The 12,441-nt window shown below is 37.4% G+C and overlaps 1 protein-coding gene across 6 annotated transcripts in view; it reads left to right on the top strand.

Moving 5' to 3' along the window:
• The window catches only part of POGZ (pogo transposable element derived with ZNF domain), a 44,690-nt gene that overhangs the window by 14,374 nt on the left and 17,875 nt on the right, over positions 1–12,441 (top strand). For 3 of the 6 annotated variants that reach the window (XM_068540792.1, XM_068540788.1, XM_068540787.1), the window contains exons 2-5: positions 1,848–1,972; positions 2,960–3,118; positions 11,117–11,292; positions 12,228–12,336. In XM_068540792.1, coding sequence (XP_068396893.1) covers positions 1,849–1,972; positions 2,960–3,118; positions 11,117–11,292; positions 12,228–12,336 — 568 coding nt within the window. In that variant the 5' untranslated portion in view covers position 1,848. The remainder of the gene's footprint in view (positions 1–1,847; positions 1,973–2,959; positions 3,119–11,116; positions 11,293–12,227; positions 12,337–12,441) is intronic. The other 3 variants (XM_068540793.1, XM_068540791.1, XM_068540789.1) reach the window with 1 other exon arrangement.

The following is a 12,441-nucleotide window of genomic DNA, read 5'->3' as shown; positions in this document are numbered from 1 at the left end:
TTGGCTGTGGGCTCTAAGAAAGTTACACAGCAAAGAACAATAGTATAAAATTAAGCAGTTAGAAAAGAGTTGTTTAGAATGTTACCTCTTTCAGTGGAACTAGACTGGAAAATACAAAAGTGTGTTGTGTAGTCTTTACTCAAAGAATGCCTTTGATATGGATTTGGCTTCTTTTTAATTTGGTTTCTGGCTAGCATTGTCTTTTGTATATGTAAATTAAATACGAAACTAAGAAAATTTAAGTTGACACTTTAGAGCTTTTTCTTACTCTGCTCATACCTTCTCTCCTTTGTGGTTTTGGTTTGGGAACACAGAAATAATTAAAATAGAATATTAAGAGACCAGTTAGAATCAAATGAAGCACTTTACCCATTAAACTGTGGGCACTTGACTAGCCAACTTACTGCGGCATTGCTGGAATATTTTAAATTTTCAAGGGGACAACGCCATCTGTTGGGCATCTTGCAAACTAATACTATCAAATTGTAGGGACCTAACTATTTAAACACAAAGGTTAGGTTGGTTGTTTTGTTTTGGTTTTGCTTTAGGGGTGTGGTGAAGAAATTTCTGAGATACTAAGGGCACCGAGAGTCCTTGCCTTAAAAGTTTTGTTTGAACATTGAGCAGTAATGCTACTCCCATTCCAAGACAAAGAAATTGACCTTTAGTCAACTGATACTGGAGGACAGCATAGTAATAATAACTTTGTTTGCATTGCAAAGATGAATGTAATTTAAGCAGTGTTTAAGCAGTGTTTTCAAATTAAAGGCTGACTCCCAAAATCATGGTGGAATTTAAGGTAGTAGTTGGGTTGGAATTAGATTGTGACAACTGAGGTTCTCACTTAAGTGCAAAAAGGCTCAGTAATCAAGATAAAATAGTATTTTAATGTATCATTTTTATGCTATTATTTTTATTTTATTTACATTTAAATTTCACCAAACATAGAGCTCAAGTATATCCTGGCCCTTTGTTCAGATTTTTGAAATAAAGATTAATGGACAGACAGCTTTAAGGATGCAATGTATTTAACATTGCACAATATATTACATGATTAGAGAAAATTTAGAGGGTGGTATAACTATATACCTTTATACATTTAGTAGCACAAATATAGGGACAAGCCATGCAGTTGAGGAAAAACCCATTAAGGACTGAACAGAGAGGTCTTGGTTGCTGACAGAATCTCCCCTTGACTTCAGACTTGAGACAAACCAAGGAGTCTATCAGTATACGAAAACCACTGAGTTCAGAACGGTAACAACAGGATAGATATTAAGGAACTGGCCCTTGCCAATTAGGATTGTGGGGGCCAGTCTGAAGCAAGCAGGGTTGGCTGGAGGCTGGAAATGTTGCAGCTCAAGTCCAGAATCAGTAGAACAGCAGTCTAGAGACAGAACGGTTAGCGCTTTCTTCAAAACTTCCTGGTTTTTCAAACAAGTTCCTAGGGTGCTTTCCTCAAACAGCAAATGTATCATTTTTTAAAGCTCAATATTAATGCAAAAAATTTCATAATGAGCAAAATATCAATTTTAAATAAAGCAGGATTTGACCCTCCACTTGCATGATTCGCCTCACCCTAATCCCAGCCCTGGGTATTATAGATTACATTTTTATAACCCTAATTATTAAATAATTTGCTGTGGACTCTTCCACATTAATTTTTTTTTTTCAAGAATAAAAGTTATACTTCTGGAACCTTGGAAATGGGGGGAGGTTAGGGGAAATGGTAGAGGGAGCACAAGGGAATAGGTTACCAATAGTCAGGAATCTGATTCCATATTTTGTATAAAACTATTTCTCCCATTCTGAGGTCAATATCTTATTCAATCTTCTTTTTCTTTTAGCATGGCGGACACCGACCTCTTTATGGAATGCGAGGAGGAGGAGTTGGAGCCATGGCAGAAAATCAGTGATGTCATTGAGGATTCTGTAGTTGAGGATTATAATTCAGTGGATAAAACTACTACAGGTAACAAAAATTCTTTTGCTCTTAGATCATTGTTATATTGACTGAATTGAATGGCATTTTTGTTAAGAAAGTGTGAGGTGGAAGAAGACTTCAAGAATCCAGGGTTGCTTCACTGTGGCACTGGTGCTACCTTTTTCCCCCGTGCTCTGGTCTGTAAGTGCTTTGGTTTCCTTGTGCATAAGGCTAGAAACACTATATTTAATAAATTGAAAACATTGAGAATTGGATTAACCAATGTTATCAAACACATAAGCAATCCTCTTACCAAATGATGTATGAACAAGAATGCAAAGGTGTGTGTCAGTGCTCATTTATATACCCAGTCAAAAACAGGTTCCCATAGTCTTGGGGAATTTTTTGTTTGTTTTACTTGAACTTGGTTTCCTTTGTGAGCTGAGCAGAATTTGCTTCGTGTCTGCCTCCATGGACAGTTTACAAACTTAGGCTTGTTAGCTTCTCTTTCAAAAAGGTGATGTTGCAGGGTCAAATTCTAGATTGCCCTGAATTCAGAAACTGAGTGGTAGTTCTTTTCCCCTCTAAATTGTATCTGTTGCTCTTTTTATTTTTTTATCTTTCCTGCCTTGAGAACTGAAGATGGCATTGGTTTGGGCTGAAACAGGACAGTTCAGGGTCTTGTGGACGGCTTACTAATGCATGGTTATGAATACCAGTAGTGGAGATAATAAGCCTTTGAGTTCTAGAGGTTTGCTTGTGCTATATAAGCAAAACAGTAAAATCCGGGTTCAGTGAGCTCGTAAATCTAACTTAATTAACCAGGAAATGTGAGACAAAGAAGAAGGCATTGTGTCTAATTTGTGGTGTGAGGGACACATAGGAGAAATCAGATGAACAGTTGGATTTACGAATAAAGCAGGAAAGTTTTTGGGTATAGAGACCCACAGTAAGATGAAAAGGGAAGATTAGAACAGTATCCTTTAGTGTCATCTGTCCCTGTCTCCAAGTGACTGTGCCTCCCCTTCCCCACAGTTTCTGTGAGCCAGCAGCCTGTCTCGGCTCCAGTGCCCATCGCTGCCCATGCTTCTGTTGCTGGGCACCTCTCTACATCCACCACCGTTAGTAGCAGCGGGGCACAGAACAGCGACAGTACAAAGAAGACTCTTGTCACACTAATTGCCAACAACAATGGTAAGTGGGATTATTGGGAAATTCTTCCTGGGCTAGAGGGGTGAGAGACTAAAAAAGGTCTTAGGAACAGCTGTACCTGTTCAGTTTTAGGTACTGATGTGGTTCTGCTGGTGTTGGAGTGAGTTTAGTACTGATTCTCTGATATGGAAGTGAGTGGTGCTGTTCCTTCTGAGTTAGTGCTGAATCGATGCTAGTGTTTCAAGTCAGAGGGCAGCTGATTCTTTTTGCTGATAACTTCTAGGAAAGAAAATGTAAACCCCAAATTCCTAACTATTAAAGAGATGTGGGGGGGGTTGTTTGATTGTTTATATTTTTTAATTAGAAGAGCCCCACTAGTCTGCTAAGAATTGTCCGAGAGCAACCTTGTTCCATATTTTCTTTGGCAGATTCATTTGGTTATTGGTTCCTGGGTATGAAAAATAGGACAGGGTTGTTGTCTACCTGAAAGAATGGTGAAAGAGAAGTGTTTTTTAATGAGTTTATTGACTAGAGAAGTTACGTAGTATTGGTTTCTGTTTCGTTTCTGATGACTGTTTCTACATTCTGAAAGTAAGTTACTGGCAAGTTATGACTCAAGATTCATGTGTAGAATAAGCACCTTCATAGAATCATTGCATTGCTATAAAAGACTTATTTTTACGTATTTTATTTCCTTTAGCTTTATTAATACAAGGATAATATGTGCATTGTAGAAAAAGTGGACAGTAAAAAAAAAAAAGAAAACAATTTTTAACTGTAATCTCACTACCTGGAGATAACTATTTGTAACTTACTCTGTACATATGTGTACTATTATGTACATCTGTATGCTGTGTGCAGTGATTCAATTTTTATAAAAATGGATCCATACAGATTGTACTTGCTTTTTTTCCTTAATATATAGTGAATATCTTCTCATTTTAATAAATGTTTTTGTAACATTCTGATGACTATTTCCCGTTGTTTGGTTAGCTGTTATTAGCAATAGGTTGTAAAGGAGTGTACTATTACTTTAAAGGGCTATTGTGAACATCTCTGTCTCTCTTGTCTCTCTTGTCTTTTCTCACATCCATAGTTCTGAGAATACATTTCTAAGTGTCAAATTGTTGGATCAAAGGTTATCACAATTTTTAAGGATTTTGATCAATGTTTTTCCTGGATTGGCCATCTAGAAATGTTGTATCCATTTACATTTCCATTAGAAGTGTACCTGGTGTTCTTAGTGTTGGATGTAACCATTTACCTCCCTTATTGTTGGACATTTACTACAATCCCATTTTTTTGTGTTTACAAACAGTGCTGCAGTGAACATTCTCAGGCATTGTATCTGTGCCTGCTGTGTAAGCATATCTGTAATATAGAGTGAGATTGCTGGGTCAGGCATTTAAAATTTGTTAGTGTCAAATTGCCATAATAGATTGCTCTACATAAGTGGATACTGAAAAAATGAAATTTTTTAAATTAATTAATTAATTAATTTTTAAATTTTGGCTGTGCTGGGTCTTTGTTGCAGCTCACGGGCTCTTCGGTGCGGTGTGCGGGCTTAGTTGCGGTATGTGGGAAGTTGTGGTGCACAGGCTCCCTAGTTGCAATGCGCAGGCTCTAGAGCACGTGGGCTCAGTAGTTGCAGCGCGCAGGCTTAGTTGCAGTATGAGGGATCTTAGTTCCCCGACCAGGGACTGAACCCAGGCCCCCTGTATTGGGAGCTCAGAGTCTTAACCACTGGACTACCAGGGAAGTCCCTGAAAAAATAATTTTTATCACATGGAAAATCCTTAAAATTTTTTTAAACTTATAGTGACCCTCATATATATAAAGATGAGGAACCTCTATCTAGAGATTTTCTCATTTTTACAGATGTAGAAACCAAGGCGTGGAGAGTCTAAATAATGTACTTAAGGTCAAATAGTAAGTGACTAAACTGGATTTGAATTACTTAGACTGCAAAACTTGTGGCCTTCCCACCGTATTATACTACTTTCCTATGTTTCTCTTAAAATAAGCTGTCAAAGTGCTATTAGCAACCAATTTAGCTAAATTTTTCTTTGATCCCAGCGTTCCAAGGCCCATGATGAGCATCTCATGACACACTGATGTGACCTACTCTCTTTGAATGGACCCTTGATTCCTGTGGCCTGTGTACAAAAATTTTTTGAAATATGAAAATGGATTTTATTTACTTTAGAAAGCTCTAGTATTCAAATTAAAATGTTAACCTGTATTCATGGTTTTAAAAACAAAAGGGTATAGACTGGTAACCACAGTTACGTATGTCTTGTGTGTTCATCCAAAAATTCTTTCATGCTGGGAGTTCCCCGGTGGTCAAGTGGTTAGGACTCCATGCTTTCACTGCCGAGGGCCCGGGTTCAATCCCTGGTTGGGGAACTAAGATCTATAGGCCATGGGGTGCGGCCAAAAAAAAAAGGGGGCTCAAAACTTCTTTTATGCGTAGATAAGCACACAGTTGTGTGACTTTCTAAAATCAGATACTCTTGAAATGCCAGCGTTATTCATTCATTATAGCCCAGAATTGGAAACAACCTAAGATGTTGAATGAATAAGCAAAATGTGGGACTTCCCTGGTGGCGCAGTAGTTAAGAATCTGCCTGCCAGTGCGGGGGACACGGGTTCGATCCCTGGTCCGGGAAGATCCCACATGCCGCGGAGCAACTAAGCCCGTGCACCACAACTACTGAGCCTGCGCTCTAGAGCCCGAGAGCGACAACTACTGAGCCCGAGTGCCAGAACTACTGAAGCCTGTGCGCCCAGAGCCCGTGCTCCGCGACAAGAGAAGCCACCGCAATGAGAAGCCCGTGCACTGCAACGAAGAGTAGCCCCCGCTCGCCACAACTAAAGAAAGCCCGTGCGCAGCAACGAAGACCCAACACAGCCAAAAATAGATAGATAGATAGATAGATAGATATCAAATAGGCCGCATATATGACCCCATTATTATGAAATGCCCATAATAGACAAATGTGTAGAGACAGAAAGTTAGATTGTTGGTTACCAGGGCTGGGGGGAGGAGAATGGGGAATAACTGCTAATGGGTATAAGGTTTCTTTTTGAGGTGATGAAAATGTTCTGGAATTAAATAGTGGTGATGATTGCACAAATCTTGTGAATATACCAAAAGCCTCTAAATTGTACACTTTAAATGGGTGATAAAATATGTGTGGTATGTGAATTATATCTCAATAAGGCTTTTTTATTTAACGAAGTGTTAGGAATAAAATTTTAGAACATTTTTACTATTATTTTTGCTGTTCTTCAGAATCTACCACTCAGCATTTAGAAATTATTCGTATAGTTCTGACTGATCATATGTTTGCATTGGAAAGGAACATTATGAAGTGAAATGAACCACTGCTTAATTCTGAGCTGTGAATGATATGAATTTAATGTTATAAATTTTTTACTGTAATTATGATTTTCAATTCCTGTTTGGTCCATTTCAACTCCATTTAGCCCTCTTATTTCTGGGGTTTAAGGCTGTGTAAGTGAACTTAAAAGAATGAAGAAAAAAAAATCAAGACCTTCAGATTTTTAAAACAAACAGAACATGTTGTGAGAGAAGCTGCTGAATCTTCTATTATTTAATCAGTTTATGGCTGTGGTACCTAGATTATTTGAGAGCAAACTTACAGGTAGGGGATTGGTCAGATAATTCTTTTAAAGGCTTTTTTAAGTCTCAGGGTTCTAACTGCCTCTTTCATTCTCTGGAAATGGAACTTCGTAAGACCTTTGAATTGTCAGAATTTCTTTTAGGAAAGACTTAATAAGAATGCAGAAATCATTAAAAACAACTCATTTGTTAGAATTGAATTATTATAATTCATTAGAATTATTAGAATGAATTTATAGAATACATTAAATAAATATTTACTCAGTGTGACTTTAATTTATCCAGTGTGACTTGCCGTGTGCTAGTTTTTGCTTTCAATTGAATTGTAAACCTAGTCTAGGCTTAGAAACCTACTTTTTTATTTGCACTTTATTTTTGGAAAAGTCCTAACAATCCACCAAAATTCAAACGTGACCCTGATGTCAGAGAGAATATTTGCAGAAAATGCTTGTGTTAACATTCTTTATAGTAGTAGAGTATGTGTAGATTTCATGAACAAGGCCTGTCTTTTGAGACTTGCTAATGCTGGTTGATTTCACATAAATGCAAAAAATTTTCCATCCTTCCCTTCCTATATTTAGTTGAGATGTTGAGTCAGTGATTATCTTAAGAATTCTTAGGCTTAGATAAATAACAGATAATTTATTTTCTTTTACCCTAGCAGTTAAAATAGTGAATAGAAAATACATGTTTTTGCTTAGTCAGTATTTTTCAACCAGAAATTGCAAAGGAGTAAAAAAGAGATGGATGGGGAACCTATAGATTAAAAGAGATTGAAGAGGTATGTCATCAGTTATACTTTATGAACCCTTTTGTAACCTAATTCAAACAAAAAAATGTAATTTTCAATTTGAATTCTAACTGGGTATTTGATATTAAAGAATTATTCATTCATTCATTCATTTATTGCCGCACAGTGCGGCATGTGGGATCTTAGTTCCCCCACCAGGGATGGAACCCGTGCCCCCTGCAGTGGAAGCGCAAAGTCCTAACCACTGCCAAGGAAGTGCCAAGGAAGCTCCCAAGAATTGTTGTATATATTTAACTTTATTGAGGTATAATTGACAAATAAAATTGTAAGATATTTAATGTGTACATTGTGATTTGGTATATGTATGCATTGTGCAAGGATTCCCACTATCTAGTTAATTAACACATCCATCACCTCACATATTTATCCTTTTTTGGGGGTAGGGATAGGGGGTAGTGAGAACATTTAAGTTCTGTTCTCTCAGCAAACTTCAATTATATCATACAGTATTATCCACTATAGTTACAGAATTATTATAATATCTTTTAGGAGTGATAATGGTGTTGATATTTCCTCTTTTTTAAAGTTCTTATCTTGTAGAGATATATACTGAAATATTTATAGATGAAATGATATGATCCGAAGCTTGTATCAACATAATATGGGAGCTGGTAAGAGAATGGGAAGTATAGATGAAACAAGATTGGCCTTAAGTTGATAATTATTGAAGCTGGTATAGGTACATAGAGATTTATTATAGTGTTCTATTTTTATATGTATTTGAACATCTCCATAATAAAATATTTAAGTTAAAAATATATATATAGGGCTCCCCTGGTGACGCAGTGGTTGAGAATCTGCCTGCCAATGCAGGGGACACGGGTTCGAGCCCTGGTCTGGGAAGATCCCACATGCCGCGGAGCAGCTAGGCCCGTGAGCCACAACTACTGAGCCTGCACATCTGGAGCCTGTGCTCCGCAACAAGAGAGGCTGCGATAGTGAGAGGCCTGCGCACCGCGATGAAGAGTGGCCCCCACTTGCCACAACTAGAGAAAGCACTCGCACAGAAACAAAGACCCAACACAGCCATAAATAAATAAATAAATTTAAAAAAATATATATATATATATAGAGAGAGAGTCAATAAATTGGCAGTATAATTAGCATAGCTAGAATTTGGAATTTTTTATCTGTCAACATCTATAATTACTAGTCTGCTGGCGCAGTAACTATGAGGGTCTAGTCCACTGATGGACTCTCAGTTTCTGGGAGAACATGGGACAATCCAAGGTTGGCCCATTAATAGCCACCTGTATACCCACTTTGGTGGTCTAGCTCTGTAGCTAACTGTAGTGACACCATTTGTCAAGTGGAACTTAAAGCTTCAGAGGAGTCCATCCCATTCTGGTGATTTGAGGTAAAAAGTTGCAGTATTTTGCTTGAATCTTTGATTTAGGTATTGGGTTGGCCAAAAAGTTCCTTTGGTTTTAAAATAAAAATAAAAGACACACTTTTCATTTTCACCAAGAACTTTATTGAACAACGTATTCACCGTTTTGTTCCACTACCTTCTGCCATTTTTCAGGCAACTTCATAATTCCATCTTCCCAAAACTTTTTATCTTTTTGAGCAAAGAACTGTTCCAGATGCCTTTTACAGTCTTCCAGGGAATTGAAATTTTTTCCATTAAGAGAATTTTGTAAAGACTGAAATAAATGGAAATCCGAAGGTGCAATGTCTGGTGAATACAGTGGATGAATCACAACTCCCCAGCCAAGCTGTAACAGTTTTTGCCTGGTCATCAAAGAAACATGCGGTCTTGTATTATCCTGATGGAAGATTATGCATTTTCTGTTGACTAATTGTGGACACTTTTTGTCGAGTGCTGCCTTCAGTTGGTCTAATTGGGAGCAGTACTTGTTGGAATTAATCGTTTGGATTTCCAGAAGGAGCTCATAACAGAGGACTCCCTTCCAATCCCACCATATACACAACATCACCTTCTTGAGATGAAGACCGGCCTTTGCTGTGGTTGGTGCTGGTTCATTTTGCTTGCCCCATGATCTCTTCCATTCCACATTATTGTACAATATCGACTTTTCATCGCCCATCACAATTTTTCCGTTTTAAAAACAAAATATTTTTGTTGCATTTAAGTAGAGAATCGCATGCAGAAATAAGGTCAAGAATGTTTTTTTCGCCTAACTTATGTGGAACCCAAACATCAAAGTGATGAACATAACCAAGCTGGTGTAAGTGAATTTCAGCGCTTGATTCAGATATTTTGAGTATGTCGGCTATCTCCCGTGTGGTATAACGTTGATTGTTCTCAGCTAATGTCTGGATTTGATCGCCGTCAACTTCAGCTGGGCTACCCAGCCGTGGAGCATTGTCCAGCAAGAAATCTCCAGCACGAAACTTCGCGAACCACTTTTGACACGTTTGATCAGTCACGACACCTTCTCCATACACTGCACAAATCTTTTTTTGCATATCAGCGTTTTTACCTTTCTTGAAATAATAAAGCATAATATTGCCAAAAATGTAAATTTTTTTCTTCCATCTTCAGTATTAAAATGACTACACAAAAAGTCAACAGTCTTGATAAGTTTTTTTTAAATGCATGCTGATATGACAGCTGTCACAATACAATCTAACAAAATTGTTTTGAATGAAGTTAAAGACAACTAAGTGCTACTAGAGCCATCTTACAGAAAAAAAGAACATGCTTTTTGGCAAACCCAATATTTTGGCTCTCTGGAATAGAATTTCTGTTTTGGAGTATTCTTTGTAAATCAGGAAACTTAGTATAAATGATGTTTTAGCCAACTGTAGCAAATACAGGACTTAAAAACATTACAGAATTACTTTTAACACACATGAAAAAGAATTTAAAATATTTCAAAAAAATTAGCCAGTTTTTTAATATTTATGATATTTGTTACTATTTATTAATGAATGAATCTTCTTAAGTCATGTCAGTTTTACTTGGTGTTGATTAGTTTTGGCCAGGTCTTTTCTTTATCAGTTCTGATGACATAAAGAAGGTAGCCTGTCAGTCTCTGTGTTCCCATACCTATAAAAGACAATGGATGTTTAGAGAATCTGTTACATTTCTGAGATTTGACGTGCTAGGAAGAGATCCCATTTTTTAGATTCTGTGTACTTGCTGAATTAATGTTTGTAGATGAATATTCCTCTTTTTAAAAGATAAGGTGGATTAGCTAACAACAAATTACATTCTGATAAAATAGGTTTTTACCTAGTTAAAATGTGGGGAAGGAACTTACATGTTACTTTGTTTTGCTGATTTGGTATGGGGAGATTATTTGTGGTCACTTAAATCATCAGAGTCAAAGTGATAGCCATATAGAAGTCTTACTGTGTGTGTTAAGACATCCCTAGTTAAGATATATGGGGAAGATTTTAGTGAACTTTCCCTTCCTGTGTATTTTTCTGTTAGTTGTAGCTTTGGGTGGAGCTTAAATATTTGGTAAGTTTGGTGACATTAAACCTGAGGTGAGTGACAGTCTTGGATATCTTGATATATGGGGACACCATTTCTTATCTAAGACCATTGTGTTGCTTATAATGGTGGGTTTGTTTTCTCTTACATTGTTCTTTTTTTTCCTCTTCCCTTTAGCTGGCAATTCTTTGGTCCAACAAGGTGGACAGCCGCTCATCCTAACCCAGAATCCAACCCCAGGTCTGGGTACAGTGGTTACTCAACCAGTATTGAGGCCTGTCCAGGTCATGCAGAATGCCAATCATGTGACTAGTTCCCCTGTGGCCTCACAACCAATATTCATCACTACACAGGTAAGTAGGACTCTGAATTCTACTGAATTCAGACATGGTAGAGGAGAGAAAGACTATGGGAACCTTTGAAGGCTCTGACTTAAGAGTCTTTAGCATCATTAGAAATGGTTCTAAGTCCTGTCTTTTGATTTGGCTTTCTCATTTGCTAGTTTTTAATTTGATGCTGACTTTAGTAGAAAGCCCAGCATAGCGTACAGCTGGGTAATTGCCTCTTTATACCCCTGGAGGGCTATTAAGTAATTTGATTGAGGTCTAGGCAGGAAAGAGTGGGAAGCTTGCATTAGGAAGCCTTAACACTTGGTCCTCAAGGGTTCTCACCCTTTACTTGGGCTATTTTTCTTAAAATGGGGTAAGTTAGTTGACTTATGGAGATAATACATGCAAGATTGGTGAAGTGCAGGGAGATCTTTGGAAGAGAAGGAAGATGACTTATTTGATATAAATGTGAATTGGAGTTGAAAGCCTAATGCTGGTGTGGAATGTAAAGGCAAATGCTTTTTTCTGCCTTGTCTAACAAATTTCCCAGAGGTATATGGCCTTTGAAGTGGACTTTGGGAACAGTTTCTTACAATTGTTTGTATGTTGAATCACTCCAGTGAATACTGTTAGTGTCATTTTTTTGCATTCTATGCCTTTAGTAATTGAGGGGCCAGTTTGTGGATGAGTTTTTTTAAGCTGAGGTTCTCTTAAGACAAGAAGTAGGTTTTCATTTTTGTTCATATGTACCAAAGCTCATTCTCCAGTTTTAATATTTGCCACTCAAAAGTTTGCCAGAAGTCCAAAATTTCTCCATCTCAGTCATTTAAAAGTTCTAGTTCTAGAGGAGAGAATCATTAGGTAAGGGTGTGGGCATTTTTTTGGATATAGGTCTTAATGCAGTCTCTGCTAGTGTTAGCCGATCTCCATGTTAAAGATCATTTTGCTTTTTAATGCAGGGATTTCCTGTAAGAAATGTCCGGCCTGTACAAAATGCAATGAATCAGGTTGGGATTGTGCTGAACGTACAGCAAGGCCAAACAGTTAGACCAATTACACTAGTCCCAGGTAAGGAAAAATGTCTACCCATTTGGAATAAACTAGCATCCAGAAGACTTGTTTTTGTTGTCTCAAAATACTCAAGGTCATTTAAAAAGTGTATTTAAGGGAAAT

Source organism: Eschrichtius robustus, chromosome 3, assembly GCF_028021215.1.
Source record: "Eschrichtius robustus isolate mEscRob2 chromosome 3, mEscRob2.pri, whole genome shotgun sequence".
In the NCBI taxonomy this organism is placed as follows: Eukaryota; Metazoa; Chordata; class Mammalia; order Artiodactyla; family Eschrichtiidae; genus Eschrichtius; species Eschrichtius robustus.
The sequence above is the reverse complement of the archived record's forward strand: the minus strand, read 5'-3'. Positions and strand labels throughout refer to the sequence as shown.